The 18,215-nt window shown below is 38.7% G+C and overlaps 1 protein-coding gene across 1 annotated transcript; it reads right to left on the bottom strand.

Annotated features, from left to right (window-relative positions):
* Positions 1–1,636: 1,636 nt before the first annotated feature.
* Positions 1,637–4,790, bottom strand: LOC115749964 (protein ACCELERATED CELL DEATH 6). The gene is made up of 3 exons (XM_048275155.1): positions 4,190–4,790; positions 2,349–2,871; positions 1,637–2,264 (listed from the first exon to the last, which is right to left on the bottom strand). Exons 1-3 carry the CDS (start codon positions 4,788–4,790, stop codon positions 1,637–1,639), a joined length of 1,752 nt encoding a protein of 583 aa, XP_048131112.1.
* Between the last annotated feature and the right edge of the window lie 13,425 nt (positions 4,791–18,215).

Raw genomic sequence — 18,215 nt, 5'->3', positions numbered from 1 at the left:
GCACCATATTGGCAAATTCTTAAAAGGTTTAAGACTAATATGGCAAAATTTGAAGGGCTTATGATTGAATTAGTAAAAAACTGCAATACGTTTAGGACTTTTTATAATTTTCATATCATATAAATTTCCAGAATTAATTTCTGGTCAAAGATGACGATCCACCAGTCTTAGCTCGTTCATACGTTGTCATATTGTTTATTAAATTTGACAATTAGCTCGCAATTTTGTCATGCCACATCCTCTACATACGTCCATACAGACTTTGAATACACAACGCAAGGATTATAAGGGAAAGAATGAGAATGGCCTATTGTCATACGTCATCTACCAAATTCCCATAAGGTCATTCTATGACGTCATATGGTCTAAAGATTTTCTTTTTTCTCCTTTTCATGGACTACATGTATTGTTGAGAATGAAACTTCTATATAGTTTATATTCGATAAAATCCGACTTGAGAACGGGCCTAACAATTTTTTTCCTAAATCCACCCATGATTTGGAACCATTACGTTTTCTACCATTCATACTTTAGGCCTGAAGTTTAGGTATCTTTCGACTTGCCATGCTCGTGATCGAATCTAATTTAAATTCCTATTAAAAGCCCAATATCATCTTCTGGATCCAACCCAATTCCATTTTACTTTGATCTCAGTTATACAGAAAACAAATTCAGGGAGGATTTCGACCTCAAACTTTGATCCAAACATTCCATGAATTGCCGATATCTTTCATTAAGATGTAATGTAGAAGAATGATAGTAACAAGACAACTTTTCCAAGTTGGACCAGCCGTTCCTTTGCCAAAATATCTTGGCATTTAATCGTTGATTTTTCCTCGCAGTGTATGAATAACGTGAGGACCTGCAGTGCAGTATCTAATGTGAATCCTAGGGCATGACTCTAGGACTTTGTAAAACATCTGGAAAGTCAATGCTAAGTTTAACATTCTTGAGGGGGGCTGGTTTTGAGAAGCCAAATTGCAGCATCTTTCTAAAAGTTTCCACAGACAATGACATCTCCAGTCTAGATTCCGGGCGAGCAAATCCGAGCAGCTATACTTTGAATAGAAGGGCCGAGGTACCAAGTGAAAGTGATGTAAGAGTCAAGGTCAACCGTTCGACTGTGTTAGGGTTTTAATCATGATTTATCAGACTGTTTTATGTCCAAAAATTGAGAGATGAAGTCATTCTGTTGGACGATAGCTCTGAGATCTTCTTGAAACAGCTCCAAGTATTATAGAATTAGTTAAACAAAATAAGTAAACAATGCTTGGGATTCACTCAATCACTCAAGTGTTTCTCCGCCTTACATTATGCTCAAAACAAACTCACAAGTGTTATTTTACAATCTCGTCACCGTGATTCAGAAACCTTACATAGATGAAAACTCATAATTGCATCAAAAATAGGAAATCCATTTTGACCGACTCTAATTAGGAATCCAAATCCGACCAAGATTTGTTATTACTATATATGTTCGGGCAACCAAAACTCCTATCAGAATTTCCACAGAATAAATCACATGGCCGCACTTTGGATCGCGTTTGGTCAAGGGTTCAAAACTACCTGCCATCCCAATAAAGAACTAAAATTCGCAATAGCAAACCAAAATCCATAATTTAACTACGACATTGCTTTATCTCTTTGCTATCCGGGAACCGATGATATACTTGAGCCTTCTAAGGCGGGAAATCAAGGAGAGGCTGATCTCATACAAGGAAAAAATCAGTGCCGGCCTGAAGAGAAACCAGCAGGTGATGACATCCAAGGCACCGCCAGCTATGCTAGTCATGGTGCGGACATATCTTTGATCGGGTAAAACAGCAATGAGACCCATCATGAACGACGTACCGGTTGACAGCAGCGCAATGTATGTGAGCGCAGCCGCGATCACGTAGCAATGTACATAATGTCTCTTGCTTGAAAGCGGCGCCCCGAGTATGACGGAAGCGGCCATTATGGAGCAGGTCATTGCGATTGTGTCGGAGATGATGAACTGCTTGAGATAACGGCTTGACCGGAGAAGGGCCACTCCTTGGCCTGGGCCGGCGTTGTTGTTATAACCGCCGGGCATTGTGAAAGCCGGCGCGAACGTCACTGCTGTGATGAGTGTCGTGACCATCAACAAGGTCTGACAATTTTTCTTGTGATTTTGTTCCGAATCCAAGACACCGGCGTTTTGTTCATTTGTCCTGGGGGGAAATCCTCCTCGAAGATTCTGAAAATGAGGGAGGCCTGGTTGTCGCCAATTCACCATTGCGACACGGAAGTGAAAGGAAGACAATTTAGATTTCGCACCATGGTCAGGAAATTTCAGTGGATTATGGTGTGGCCATAGTATACTTACTGAGGGAATTACATGTGGTTCCTTGGTTGGCTCATCTATTTCGAAGGCTGTTTCGCCTTTTATATTCCGAGCGGTTCGATCAACTCTCGCATCCCACAACAGGTAAGTTGCAATCCAACTTCTCCTTTCCATGATACTTAGATGCAAAGGAGTATTACCGTTGTGATCAGGCATATTTATTTGGCCCTCGAGCTCGACAGTGTCCAATATATATCTGACAACGTTTGCTCTCCCGCTTAGGACTGCAACATGAAGAATGTTTTGGCCCTTTTGGTCTACCAATTCTCCAGCATCTGGGCATTGCCGAATAATCTCTTTTATAACCTTGGCATGTCCATTACTTGCTGCTGCATGAAGTGACGAAAGACCATCTGTATCCACCACATATGCAGTCGAGATATCGAGCTCTAACGATTGCTGGACCAATTTGTGGTATCCAGAAAAAGCTGCATAGTAGAGAGGGGTCCCGCCATGGTGGTCGGCTTCTTTGATCAGCTCCGGCTTTGCCCCGAGGAGGGCTTTCACTATATCCGTGATACATAAACAAATTATTCTTAAAAGCACACAGAAGTACTAGCAAGTATTGTGATTGAGCAATATGTAAAGATGGTTAAAAAAAATTCGAACTTTGTATAAGCATATGCTAAAGTTTCCATCAGTAGATAGCAGCACTCTGTCGTTATATCGGATTACATGATAACTAAAATCGATATTTATATGTAATAAATATATATCTATCTAACTTAATTAATATTTTTATATAGTCTATAGAATTCTAAATAATTTGAATTATGTTCTAGTTCTAAATTAATGAAATGATTACTTATAGGAATGATTCGTTATAGCTATTATAAATGATTAATGTGCATTACATATACAATACAATTTAATCAATATCCAATTTCTTTTTTTTTTTTCAGTTCTCTTATAGAAGGTCCACTCTACTCGAAGGGAAGGAAAAGATAAGAAGAAAAATGAAAGATGCAATAAAGATAAATGCATTCCAAACTATAATGAATGAGACATTCCTCTGCTGTCATTCATAAAAGAAAAAGAAAAAGAAATCGACCCTTCGAGTATTCCAAATTGCATGAGAAAAATGAGAGTAAAAGAGACATATATATACATACATATATAAATGTATATATATTATGATATATAATATCCATCCATATTGAGTTACTGATACTGAAACAATAAAATTATTTTTGATGGATCAAATGTAGGTCTCTGATAGATCTAGAGATTAAACAAGATAGGCAAGAAATTCAAATAACGAGAAAACGCTTTTTTCTATGGTTCATATAGAAAAAGAAAAAATCGGTATATAATTCGAATAAATGCAAGATTTCAGCATAAATAAAAATGGATATGGTGAAATTGGTAGACGCTGTGGACTTAATTGGATTGAGTCTTGGTATGGAAACCCACTAGGTGACAACTTTCAAATTCAGAGAACCCCTAGAATTAAAGATAGGCAATCCTCAGCCGAATCGTGTGTCATGGAAACCAACAAAACAACAAGGATTCATAAAGCAAGAATAAAAAAAGAATAAGATAGGTGCGTAGACTCAATGGGAGCTGTTCTAACAAAGGGAGTTGACCACGTTGCGTTGGTAAAGGAATCTTTTTCTCAAAACTCGATAAAGGGAAAGGATAAACCAATGTACATGTGTATACGTACTGAATACTATCTCAAATGATTAATGATGACGCAAATTTTTTAAAAGGAAAGAATTGTTGTGAATCAATTCTAAGGTGTTGAGCTTGGTCCAAGAACTTAGCATCTTTGGCTAGTACTTTGGAGCATGATATCTTGCAGGTCAAGAAACAGAGAGTTACCAAAATGCCTCCTGCTCACAGCAGCGTGCAAAGCTGTCTGGCCGTCTAATCCACCGTGAGCAAATGAAGGGCATGATGTCAAGATCCAATTTACAATCTGTTTCATGCCCCCTCTAGCAGCCAAGTACAAAGGGGATTCTCCTGCACGATTTTCGCAAAATAAAAGGTGAGAATCGGCATTTATTAACAACCTAACCACTTGCGAGTGACTGTTTCTGATCGCCTCATGTAGGACTGTGTTATTCATTTTATTTCCCCAGCTTAGCATCTCGAAGCTGCTGTCACAACCGCTTTCAATGTCTAGCTGAGAAGGAGAGGTGGATGTTATCTCTCTGACCAAAAACTTCACGACAGAAAGATGGCCAGCCCGTGAAGCTACATGCAAGGGAGTGTCTCCCTCGGAATTCGGTTGCGCGAGAAGGGACTGGCATCGGCTGTAGATCTCCACAACAACTGGCGTTTTCCCAGATCTAACGGCGACATGGAGGGCCGTGTTTCCTTGAGGAGTGCACCTCAGGAGTATGCTCGGATCTATATCCAGAAGCTCCTTGAGGGAGTGAAGATCACCAGAGTTTGCGTGTCGGTACAGCCTCGGATCCATTTTCTTGGGAGAGGAGTAAACTTATGTTGCTCCGATCGTATAGATGATGATGATGATAACAATGTACTTCGACTTAAGGTTTCCAACATGGAGTATAAGTATGCTTTCCAACCCCTTAGCACACGCTAGAAAGCCGATGTCAAGTTGAACACGCTCGGAGTGTAAAAATGCGTGGAAAGTCAGGGTCAACAGGGGAAGTTGCCCAGGGAAAACAAAACAAACGTAGACTAGTCAACAAGTAGAAAATGGGGACGCTCAGCTCTTATAGGGCTGAAAAAATACAATTTCATTAATTCTAATCTTTGTTTAGACATTTAATTTAGGGCTAGTGAAGAAATTGGCCATATAATTTTTTTTTTATATATTTTGAACTTTATTCGTTTTTGTCTTAGCCATAAATCTGAGTTTGAGACGGTAAAAAATTTCCTCTCGTTTGAATGCACCACACTTATTCGATGAAATGCCAGAACCACATCAGCATTAATTTGTCCTTAATTTTTTATTACATGAATTGTGGTTCAATTAATCTTAATTCATAGGAACTTGCCGTTTTTCTGTTGAATGTGATCTCTGCTCTATTCCAATGTTATCGGGCAAAAAATAGACCATATCTTTTTTTTTTTTTTCCTTTTTGTTCTATGTTCTGTGTGGGTTAACAAAATGGGTCGCTTTTATGTTGGGAAAAAATGGGGACCCATACCATAACTTAAACAAAGCCCACCATCTGACAAAAAAAAAAAAAACAAATAATAATAAAGCTCAATTTTTTATGGGTCTTAATGGGTCCGCACCAAATCCAAAATCGACCCACTTGATTTTAAAGGTCTTTTTACCTCCCCTGCTAGAGTTGAGCATTGTCCCGATTGATCTGGTTCTCTCAAGAATCAGGACTGTTGGTGGTCATGGTTCTCAATTTCTGATACTTGAGACTGTCCGGAGGTACTTGGAATCAATGGTCCAATAGAACCGGTAAAATTAAAATAAAAGGGAAATGCATTTTGAAAATTGAACTTATTTGATATTCACATATCTACTAATAACATTCTCGTGATTCACATGGAGGATGTCCATATCACAGTGAATATTGAATACAACGGTATTGTATGTAGTTATGTAAATCTCACTTCTACGTGCAATATTATACTTAATGAGAAAACATTTACTGAATTTTTTTTCCGATGTGCTCGTCTCTTTCTTTACCTAGAATCTCATTTCTATGCAGACCATTTATATTTAGAAAGTTTAAAAAAATTAAAAATTTATTGGCTCAAATGATCAGTCCATCGGTCCGATTTCCCCCTTAGAACTAGAAATCGAACCACTCAGACACTAGTTCCATCTTGAGGAATTAGGGACTGGACCGATGACCTCAAAACTAGGTCAAACTCGTCGGTCCGGTAGGGACGGTCTATCTTGCTCAACCGTATCAGCTGGTCCCAAAATGAAAGCACACAAATCAGACACAATTTGACAATCTACGAAAACGCACAATGACCGATTAGCAGCTGGTTTGGTGAGGGTGGGGAGTGGTCGTCGGGTTTAGAGAGCCTAGATAAAAAGAAGCTATTGGTATGCTCTTTTAGGATGGCGAAGGAGGTAGTAATTGACCGAAATAGAGAATAGCGATTTTGGAATGAATATATATATGAAAAAACATGTGCATGTGTGTGTAAATTGGAATTACCTCACGGACACACCTTTTGATGTAATGGTAACTTTTTCTCTGGAACTCCAAAGTAAAGCATTTTCAGGCGAAAGCACTCATAGGATTGGTGACCTGTTAAAAAGGTGCTCACATGTACGCCAAATAATAAAATCGTGAGGCTCGATTTGGAATAGATCAAAGTGGACAATATTTCGAATGAATTAATCCAGAGTGTGACAATATAATATACCGAACATATTAATAACAAAAATCCTTCAGCGTTAAGGGAAACAATTAAAACGTCAAATTCTCTCTCATCTTTGGCTAAACACCTCCTCCACCTCTCTCTAGTCTCTCTCCTTCCTCTGCTGTCGTACGCAGAAAACGTGAACGGTGACATTGCAGTCGAGAGACGGTTGACCTCGTCAATGGACGACTCCGCTGCGACCTCGTCGGAAGATTCTTGCGCTCGGACAAGCCGCCCTCGAATCGACCCTTAGGCTCGGCGATTCCCGCCTCTTCAAGTCCCCACGAGCCAGCCCCATCGTCTTGACGGCCAAGGACTTGCCTTCGTTTCATCCTTGTCGCCTCCGTCTGCGTCACCTTCTTCTTCTTAATGTATGGTTCAAGCAAAATGGATGGTAGGGATTTTTCTTGAAGGATTCGTCAAGTGAGGTAAGCCCCCTGTGAAGAAGGAACGAACCAACAAAGGTGAAAAAAGAACCCCCCCCCCAAAAAAAAAAGGGAAAAATGAGCATATTTGGACTTTTAATTTGTTTAATATGGTCACGAATTTTAACCTAACGTGCAATATCGTCCCTGAAATATTAATTTATTTAACGCGGTCCCTGAATTTTTTATACATGTTCAATTTAGTCTGTGACCTATATGAAAATGTTCAACGACGTCTGTGATCTTAAATTAATGAGAGGACGACATTGAATACTATAATGATCATGTACTGAAAGTCCAAAGACTATATTATTGGAACCTTAGTTGCAGTTCGGATACCTAAAAAAAAATTGAACCCAATTTGAACCTTAGTTGCGGTTCGAGTACTACGTGGTTCGGGTCTCTAGAAATGAGCATTGTTCATACTGGGTTCGGCTCGGCTATTAGTGTGAAACAACCCGAACCGAACTGTCGACAACCTACTCCCAGCCCAAACTTTGCTGTGTACTTTTATGTCCTTGCTCACGGTCAAACAGGTTCGACAAAGAACTTCTCCATGTCTTTAATCTTTACCATATAGAAAGCAAATTCAAAGAGGATTCTGATATCAAACATCAGTCCAAATAACGTGAGGAATGGACCTGCAGCTACTTAGCCAAAAAGTCTTGGTCGTTAGTTGATGATTTTCCCTTGCAGTTTGTGAATACCGCGAGGACCTACACTGCAGTTTCTAATGTGAATCCAAGGGTATGACTCAATGACTTTGAAACACATTCGGGAAATCAATGCCAAAGTTTAACACGTTGGGATGCTTTGAATAGACTTGTTGAGGTATCAAATGACATTGATGCCGGAGTCAAGGTCAATCATTAGAATAGGTTCCTCAATTTTTGAAACCTGAAACCCGAAACCTATCCTACATATTTTGAAACTTGGAACCGAACCGGTCCCCACAATTTTCGATTCCAAGTAATCGGTTTTACCCTGGAACCATGCTCACCCTTAGCTGCTACGTAAAACTCATGGCTCCTTCATATAGCAATCACGAAGGCAAAATATGACATTTTTGTCCATCCCCAAGCAAAATTTGGCTAAATTTGCAGTTGGGGCGAACTTTTCACTTTCTATACATGTTTCCATGAAGCAAACTTATCTGCTAAACAGTTAATAATAGACAATTCATGTCTTAATCACCCTAATTGAATACTAATTAACATGACATATCAGGTGCAATATCTACCCAAATAATAGCCAAACAAGTACAGTCGGCCAAGAGCAAAAACCATAGCAGCACAATTACCTCATCGCGAGGTCAACAAAGCACAGCGATTTTCATAAATGAGAGGATGTAATCCACAGGATGCAAAACTCACTGCAGAATTAGAAGATCAAAGCTCCCATCCCCCCATCCTTCTTCTTGACATACACGTATAAATAAGGACAAACTAGTTTAACTGCATGCAGGCCTGTGTAACAAAACAGAACCCATTAGCACCACTTCCCAAAAAGAGAAGCAAAAGAAATCAATCAAGAAACTTTACCCTTGAGTTTGCTAGAAAGCTCTTTCGATAAAAAGGCTCCAAATTTAATGTAGTAGTGCCCTACTACGACGGAGTAGATCTTCACTCTGGCTTCTTCTTCACTGTAATAGCAAGTAACAAATCGTCCCAGATTATCAATGACTATAGGCAAGGACTATCACTTCAAGAACCATTTGCACAGACCACTTTCGAGAAGTGTTCACTTCGCATGAAAGGGAAATATGCCACATCTAGCGATGAAAGAAAAAAGAAACAACGCCGTGATCCCACCATGTCAAAATCAATTCTATATCAAAACACAGCATCAATCCCGCCGCATAAAGTAGAAATATGTTATTTGCCAGAACAAGAAAATAGATATTCACGTACAGCTTTATTTCATAGGATTTTTACACCTCGTTTTCATAGGAAATTCTAACATACTAAAAATGAAAAGATTGAGTTTCTTCAAAAAGAATTTTCTGATTTTAAAGAAAATCATGATTTGCTCAAAAAGGAAGCTTTGGAACTTCAAGAAAATCATGATCTTCTCAAAAAGGATATTATAGAGATTCAAGAAAACCATGATTCTCTTTTAAAGGAAAACGAATCTTACAAATCTCAGATTTCAACTGTTTGCAAAAACTTTTCTCTTGGTTCGAAAACATTAGAACATATTCTCTCTATTCAAATCCCATACTATAACAAGTGCGGTCTTCGCTTTGAAAAGGAAACCTCTTTACAAAACGATTTTCCAAAAGCCAAAGAGAGATTAAGACAACTTCCTTCAAAAATTTCTTACAAAAATCATTTTCAAAAACAATTTATAAAAACTGTTGGCCACGAATTCTTCAAGTTTTCAAATTGTGGAGACAATAATCATTTCAAAAATGATTGTCCCAAAGTTTGGAGACCAACCAGAGGACTAATCGCAAGAATGGCAACTAACGTGAAAGGACCCAAGAAAATCTGGGTACCAAAGAAAGCGTGAATCTACTCATTCCTTGTAGGTACCAAAGAAGAAGAAGAACAAGTGGTACCTAGACAGTGGCTACTCAAGACATATGATAGGAGATCCAAGCAAGTTCTCAGAACTTATCAAAGTCAATGGTAGAAGTGTGTCTTTCGGAGGCACTAGCAAAGGCAAAATAATTGGCAAAGGCACAGTCAAGAGAATAAATGCACAGGTGTCTTGTCTCTATCAAAGAAGAAATAGATCTTTCGCATAGGAAATTGGAGCATATCATCTTTAAGCAAATGGCAAAGCTATCTTCCAAGATGCTTGTGCGAGGCCTACCCAAAGTGAAATAAGAAAAGTCATAAATATGTACATCATGTACGCTTGGCAAGCAACAAAAGCAAAACCTGGATGTACCCCTATAAATGGTGACATTCAAGAGCTTGAAAAGTCTGATTAGTCTGACTCTACACAAATCAAGTGGCTCTATTAACAGCAGAAGCAGAGAACACAGACAAGTGGTTTTACCACACGCATATGGTTCTATCAAAGGCAAGTGACTCTATTTTAAGACGTATCAAGTAAGTATCTCTTGCTCAAGAAATTATATTTGGAAGGAAATCAAGTACATATCCAAATTGTTTTCGAATATCTTTCATTGTCTGATTGATTAGATTGATTAATTGATTGATTGAATATTCAATTTGTTGTAGTTATCTTTCAAAATCCCTAAATTTTTTTATGGATTTCAAATTTATTCAAAAACTGCCCTAATTACAGTTTTCTCTTTCTCCAACATCTCAAAAACTACTACTTTTTTCCTCTCATTCAAAAATTTCGAACTTTTTCTTTGAAATCATTTCAAACCTTTCAATGGAATCCAAATCTAAAGGAGATCCCTGAGTATTGAAGGTCATTATGAGATAATAGAAGAGAGAGCAGTTTTGAAAAGAAGAAGCAAGCAATCTCACGAACAAAGAACAAAAGCAAAGGCTATGGCAAAAGCTAACGCCTAGGCTGATGCAGATGCAAAGGCATGAGTTGAGGCAGAAACGTTGTCTAAGGCAAAAGCTCAGACTAAGGCTGAAGAAGAAGATACTCTTGTCGTTGCTGGAGTAGCAGCAAATGAGAATGCGATAATAGAAACTGAGCAAAAAAGCTGTAAATGAAGAGTATTACAAAGAAAGGGAAGTTGAAATTCAAAACACCTTCTTGGAAAACAAGGAAGAAGCATTTGAAAGAAAATTCGATTACATCATTATTGATAGAAGGACTCTAGTGAATTTCTGGGAAGAGTTAGAACTCAGGGGGAGTCAGTTAGTGTACAGACAGATGCTGAAACAGACACCATTATGATGTTGTAGGACATCAAAGCTGGACAAGCATAAACGAAAGATGAAATGTTTTTACGCAACATCTAGCTTTGGCAGAGGAAATGCAGAAGCTTACAGAGGTTTTTGATAGAAGGCTGGGAAACCTGTCCTCACATGCTTTGGTCAAAATTCCTTGCGATATCATAAACCAACCACCCACCTCAGCACACTCATCCTAAAAGTCCTAAAAAAAAATTCATTTTTATTATGTTGTTTTTGAAGACTTTTTGGCGTGTTTTGCTAGCATTATGGTGTGTTTTTCACTATGCTTGAAACTTTCAGTACTCTATGGTGGTGTGTTTTCCCTTGATTGAATAATACTTGATGATGTTCTTAAATATATGAAATAAGTACACCGTGAGTGCCATAACTTGTGTACAGTGTTCACTTGAGTGTCGTAACTTTCAAAATGTTCATTTGAGTGTCATAATTTTCAAAAATCGTTTACTTGAGTGCTACGTCAACTTTTTCGGCGTCCACGTGAGCTTTTTGGGCATGCCACATCATCTTTTTAACATGCCAGGTCAGCTTTTCGAGTCTCTACGTTAGCTTTTCGGCATCTACATCAGCAATGGCACTCAAGTGAACGATTTTTGAAAGTTATGGCACTCAAGTAAACGCCGTATAAAAATTATGGCATTGATAATGTACTTATCCCTAAATATATATTTATTTATTCATGCCTATTTGTGATGTTGACAAAAAGGGGGAGAAAGCAAGAAGTTCAAGCAATGGCATCGTAGTAAGCAATATTTTCAATATCTATGCTTATGCCTTTAATACTTGTGTTCTTTGCATTTTAGGTTAGGATCAATAACTTTTCGTAGAATATTTTGTATTAATAATGTTTCGAAGTAGAAATTTTCAATCTGTTACTAAACGAATTTCTGTTTCAGAAGCAGAAATTTTATCATGTTATCAAACACATTTCTTTGATTAGAAATCAACTTCTGAAGCGGAAGTGAAAGAATCAACTTCTGCTTCTGAAGTTATTTCTAAAGCAGAAATATTGTCATGCGCGTCCTAATCTTTTTACGAGAAGGGAAGCCATCCGGTATGTCCATGAACAACATCCATGATTCGTCGGCACCAGACCCAATCTTAGTGGAATATTTCGGGTTAGGCGTAAGATATGAAAATTTCCTTTCCCAGGGGCCTAGGGGCCACATCATGCCCGTGGGTTCCATCGGTGGCGGAAACATAGTAGAGTACCAATGAGGTACATAAGAGAACACCTCAACTACAACACGGCGCGGCGCAGATACTGGATATTAGCCTTGAATTTAAAATACAAATATCATGCAGAAATTAGAAATACTTACGATAGTAATTGTTGACGTCGAATCCCCAGTGTTGAAAGACCCTTACTACTCCAGGTTTTTGCTGGAGACGTCTAGCAACATCCTTGTTATCCAGGCGCAAAAACTGCAATTGGTCGCACAGTATATTCTATCCTTGTTCAAGTAGGGTTGACAAGACGACAACAAACCAGTCGTTAAGGGCGCATGATAACACTTCCGGCGCAGAATTTCTGCTTTAGAAGTACTTCTGGAGTAGAAATTCGTTTGGTAACGTAATTTCCGAAGTAGAAATCCGTTTGGTTTACAACTTTAAATTTTTACTTCTGAAATAACTTTTTACTTTGGAAGTTATTTTTTGGGAACTTCTGAGAAGTAAAAAAAAAGTTACTTCTGATGATATGAAGTCATTCTTATCCTTTTATCCCTTGCTCTTCACGTTTTCTTTTGTTTACGAAGAAACTCTTTCTCTTCGAAACAGAGTGAAGCACTAGCTCAAACTGATGTTCTTTGGACGAGACGTGCTCCCAGCGGTCATCGATGCCCTTCTGCGATAAGTAGATCAATGTGAAGAAGGAGAGGGCAATGAGGAGGACGGCGACGTATGTAGCGACGGCGCTGAGCTTTCTCCAGTAGAACCTGAACCTCCTCCCTCTGCTCCTCGCCATTTTTCAGAGCTCCTGCTCACAGATCTTTGGTTTTATTGACGTGATCTTCTTCGCCATCTCGATATCCATCGATGGTAGATTGGGTGCTCTTTGATGTGTTTCGCCAGGCCCCAACCATGAAGCTCTCTACGAAGCTCAGCCGTCGATTTGAATCTCCCAATTGTGAAGCTATCTGCCAAGCTCGACCTGAATCTCCTAATCATGAAGCTCGACCTCAACTTCAGTGCACGCTGATCCCCAAGTTAGATCTGTTGGAGGTTAGGGTTTTCTCCCTAGTGTTACGATTGAATTTATCTTGAATTCGATTTTAGGCTTTTCATATGTCATCCTCAACAACCATACACTGATAAATTGCCCTCGTAAGCTAGCCAAGCTATTGCATTTACGCTGATTCTCTCTCCCTTTCACTTTTTCTATGGTCGATTCTTCTTCTTTTTTGCCTTCGCCTTTTTCTTCTTCACTGCACAAACTTGACCGACTCGCTGATTGTCACCTGCTCTGCTTTCACCAGGTTCCCTAAGTCAGCCCCTTCTTTTGATGCCGAATGCTGACCCTTCATCACATATGCTTGTAGTTATGCTTTCTTTTCGTTCTTTTGTAGGGGAGTTTCGTGGGTAAGATTGGTGGGTTTGAAGTGTTGATTGCGTTGAATTTTATGGACCTTGAGTGGTGCTGAATTGATTGCCGTCAAGTTTGAATTCGTCTGATGTCAGGCGTTTTGCGTTTGTGTTCCTTTGTTTAAGATGTTTTAGCATATAGAGTCGCGTATGGTAATGAAATGATCCATGGTTGTTAAATCATAACTAGAAAGAAGCTAAAAGGGGAAAGAAGATAGCGTATTTGAGTGAAGAATCACATCCAAAGCTAATTGTTTTTTGTTCCTCGCGTAGTGAAAAACCCGTGCACGATGCTACCTAAAACCTTTCTCTAGCATAAAGCTAATCGGCTATGTCATTTGTAGCTCAGTAGAAAAGGTTTCCATCGAATGCTCCCTTGATGAGGCAAAGAATGCAGTGTTCAATAGTTCATGCACCCAATCTATGTTATGCACCTTGAAGTTGCAACCATTGCAAGAGTTGTTGGTTTGCTGCTACGAGAAAATCAGTTCTTACAAAACATTTTTATTGCTCAAATATCCTTTAATGTCGGTAACTCTGAGATCAACACGGTTGGCTCAATCGCTATGGACCCCCCTTCTCATGCACTAGTCTTGCCTTTGGATCTCACCACCGTGTCACCACTTTTTTGTAACTTGAAAGTGAAAAATAGAGAAGCCTATTTTGCTGGCTCAATGAGCTTTTGGATTTTTTATCATCTCACGCGTTACTTTTGCTACCTTTGTTACTACTACTAGTGCCATATGTATGTCGAGATACATAAACAAATTTGCTGACAGCTACTATGATAGGATGTCACATAAGACGAAAGATTTCTTTGGCTTGTACTTGGCAGTTGTCTAGTCTAGAGTTCTGGGGTTCAACAAGACACTCTCCAAAATTACAATTCCCAGAAACAATTAACCACTCGATGTAGTTCTGCATATTCCTCCATTTTTCTGTGATTGTTTTCTATGTTCATCACCATGGACAGGTGCAAATTTGGCTCCATCTAAAGTTGCTAGCTCGAGAATTGGTCGGATTCGCAGGTGCCTCATCCCAATGCGAGTTTATTGGTGTAGATCTCACTAGAATTGTAATTCCTATATGTAGACTGATGCATATGCAAATAGGAAAACATTCTATCTGTATTTCTTGGGTCTAAACATGCAATAGACAAATCGGGGTTTAATTGCTTTGATTTTCTTGTTCGTGCCTAAGAAGTTGCCTACATCTTCAAACAGATATACAATGCCCTATCACACCCAAGGTTCATAAGGTGGAGGCACTGTTTGAAGAGGAACCTTAAATGTGATATTTCTTTTGGCTTATAGAATAAACACTTCCATTAACATGAAGAGATCCTCTTGACTCACTCCTCTAAAAGTAGAGTTCTTTGCAGCTAGCTCGGCCCTAGACCTCGAGGCCCAGGTTGGGCCCACCTCCATTGAGCTCAAGATTAAATTAGATACTCAAATTAGGAAAATAAATATATTGAAACTTGAAAACCTATTTAAATTCAATCGGGTTTTCTTTATGGCTTGAGGTCTAAAAGAATGCAATGCAAGTTATATTTGCCAGAGGCTATTAAGATATAATCTAGAGTAATAATTAATGAAACCCCAAAATTATGAAAAGCGTGGGTAAGCGGGGTCTTGCATAATGTTTTCTACTTCTGGAACTAGTGCTTTGAGGGTTAGTTTCATTTCCAATACATATTAGAAAAGCAAACCAAGTTACGGGATTTGAGCAAAGCAATGCCCTGGATTTATAAGTTTTTTTTTTGGTCGAAAAGAATGCTTCGATTCATCGAGTAGTTCCACGATTACAGACTAAACATAGAAGGCCCCATCAAATTTTTGGCGGGTCCGCAACCCAGTTACTACATAAAATATTTTGCCTGTAGGCCTTAGAGACCCAATCAGCTACTTGATTTAAGCCAACGATTTAATAGTGCTCAAGTTATTTGTCATGATAAGTAGTCGAAAAGCTATCTATCGCTTGGCCATCATATTCATTAATACAATTTTCCCAAAATGACGTATTATACGTAAATCCGTCAGTATTTGCATTTAACTTTTCTTGAATAACATGCATTTTAGGTTATGATCAATAATTTTTCCTAGAATATTTTGTATTACTAATGTTTCAGAAGTAAAAATTTTCAACCGTTAGCAAACGAATTTCTGTTTTAGAAGCAGAAATTTTGCCATGTTATCAGACGCCTTTCTTTGATCAGAAATCAACTCCTGAAGGCGAAGTGAATAAATCAACTTCTACTTTTGAAGTAGAAGTTGAAAAATCAACTTATGCTTTTGAAGTTATTTCTAAAGCAGAAACGTTGTCATTCGAGCCCCAAGCTTTTCACAAGAAGGGAAGCCATCCGGCATGTCCGTGAACAACATCCATGATTCGTCGACACCAAACCTGATCTTGGTGGGGTATTTCGAGTTAGTCGTAAGATAACAAAATTTCCTTTCCTAGGGGTCTGGGGGCCACATCATGCGCGGGGGTTCCATCGGTGGTGGAAACATAATAGAGTACCAATGAGGTACTTAAGAGAACAGCTCAACTACAACAGGACGCGGCGCAGATACCGGATATTAGCCATGAATTTAAAATAAAAATATCATGCTAAAATTAGAAATACTTACGATAGTAACTGTTGACGTCTAATCCCCAGTGTTGAAAAACCCTCACTACTCTAGGTTTTTGCTGGAGACGTCTAGCAGCATCCTTTGGTATCGAGGCGGAAAAACAGCAATTGGTCGCCCAGTATATTCTGTCCTTGGCATCATCTTTGCTGCTGAAAAAGGAAGATGGTGAGTTAATTGAGTAGTGATCAACCCGATGGAGAATGAAAGCCATGAGAAAATTGGAGAAAAATACCTTCCGAGGGCTGATTGCAAAGTTTTAACGAAGCCAAAGCCAACCTCGTCTCAAGAAAATGGAATCCGATGCCATTTATAATAACGTGCCCGGTTGAATTCCATCTCAATGAGCCATAGCTCCTGAGGATCGATACGTCTCTGGGGGAGGCTCCTCCAGTCGGAGTTGCCATCACTGATTATGGAGTAGGAGTGGCACGAGGCCCTGGCTATGAGTGGGCGGCAGAGGGAGGGGAGCGAGCCGCGGAGGCTGGCGAGGGGGTGGACGAGGCCCGGGTAATGAGCGAACAGGGGAGAGAGGGGAAGGAGACACCGGCGCGAGACAAGGAGGCGCGAGCCTTCCGGAGGGAAAGAATTGCCATGGACGAAGGGTTTTGGTTCGAAATGGGCTCCAAGTGAAAATGAGAGGCTGGAAAGTGGCTAGGGTGTCTGTAATAGGATTTCCGAAAACTAGAATTCATACTCGAAATGCACTGCTTCTGAGGATTATGCTCGTGAAATTTACTTGAATTTAGAAAAAAAATTATTAAAAAAGTCATAAATCTAACATGGATAACAATTCAATTATAAATCTTTTAATTGGCCAAAAATAAGCTTGGCCAATTTAATAACAAATATTTGACAATTTGTCCTTGTAGGCTAAGAAATAATTGACATGGATGTCATATGTCCTATGTGATATGGCTGGTGCTGATATAGACAATTTCTGTAATTTTTTTTTTTTTAAATTGAAGTGTAATATACAAGATTTTTCAATTCTTCATATGAAAAATTTCAGGGTCGGCATTGTACATCGGGCTAAAATTCGAGGACCACATTTAACAAATTTAAAATTCCGAAATAACATTACACATTAAGCCAAAATTTATGGATCATTTGGGTTATTATCCTTTTAATATAAATTTTGCTACATGTTAGTGGAGTTGATCAATGGATGGGCTGACTCGAATCGAGCCCTTTGGTCGGGCTTAGTGACCCGATTAAGACCGTGATGGCTCAGTCGAAGCCTTTGAAAAGTGCCCTTCGAGTCTTTGTGATCCCGTTAGGCACGCGAAGGGTCAAATACGTGATCAAATCTCAATGGTAGGCGTCGATTGGCATTTGATCAATTCCTCGGTTATATACAGCTATTTTTAGTCCACGTCACATCAACTAATCATCGAGTCGTGCAAATCCATAATTCTTTAAGCCTAATTCCATAAATAAAAAAATAAAACACCAATTTAGATTCAGTTCTACCTTAATTTGTTTTATTTAAAGGCCCTAATTTAAGGTGTAGTCAAAACTACCCAAACTTTTTTATAAATAAATAACTTTAGGTCTAATTCCAAATTTGCTTCGACCTTTTTTGTTGTTTAAAAGAATCATTAACTTTCAATCTAGTCTCAAATATGCCCTTGTTAGCCTTCCATCCAAAAATTGCCCTTAGTCATTCATAATATCCTAATTTTCATATCAAAGAATGATTTCGTTTTGAAGATGATTATTCATGCCACCTTGCAAATGTGGATTAACGTGGAAATACCACGATTTTTGGATGGAAGAGACTAGTTTGAAAGTTAGTAATTTTTTTTTACCAAAAAAAAAGAGGCTGATTTGAGATTAGAGTTAAAGTTGGTGATTGAGAAAATTGTCCAACTAGTCCTTCACCTATTGCACTTTTGCCATTCAGCATTAAACATTTTAATTTTGATAGTTGAGTCTTAATCTTTTCTGATTTGAGACTAGGATATTTTGAACCATTTAACCGTTCATGATTTTTCTAGATAAAAAATATTTCGGAGCAGATTTTAAAAAATAGCTCAAT

The sequence above is a fragment of the Rhodamnia argentea genome, chromosome 2 (genome assembly GCF_020921035.1).
Source record: "Rhodamnia argentea isolate NSW1041297 chromosome 2, ASM2092103v1, whole genome shotgun sequence".
Lineage (NCBI taxonomy): Eukaryota > Viridiplantae > Streptophyta > Magnoliopsida > Myrtales > Myrtaceae > Rhodamnia > Rhodamnia argentea.
The sequence above is the reverse complement of the archived record's forward strand: the minus strand, read 5'-3'. Positions and strand labels throughout refer to the sequence as shown.

Coding starts and splice junctions, on each gene's coding strand:
- LOC115749964 (XM_048275155.1), bottom strand. CDS start 4,790: ATGGATCCGAGGCTGTACCGACACGCAAACTCTGGTGATCTTCACTCC. Junction 2,872..4,189: donor TGTGAGCAGGAGGCATTTTG/GTAACTCTCTGT, acceptor TCACGGATATAG/TGAAAGCCCTCCTCGGGGCA. Junction 2,265..2,348: donor GAACCACATGTAATTCCCTC/AGTAAGTATACT, acceptor CTTTCACTTCCG/TGTCGCAATGGTGAATTGGC.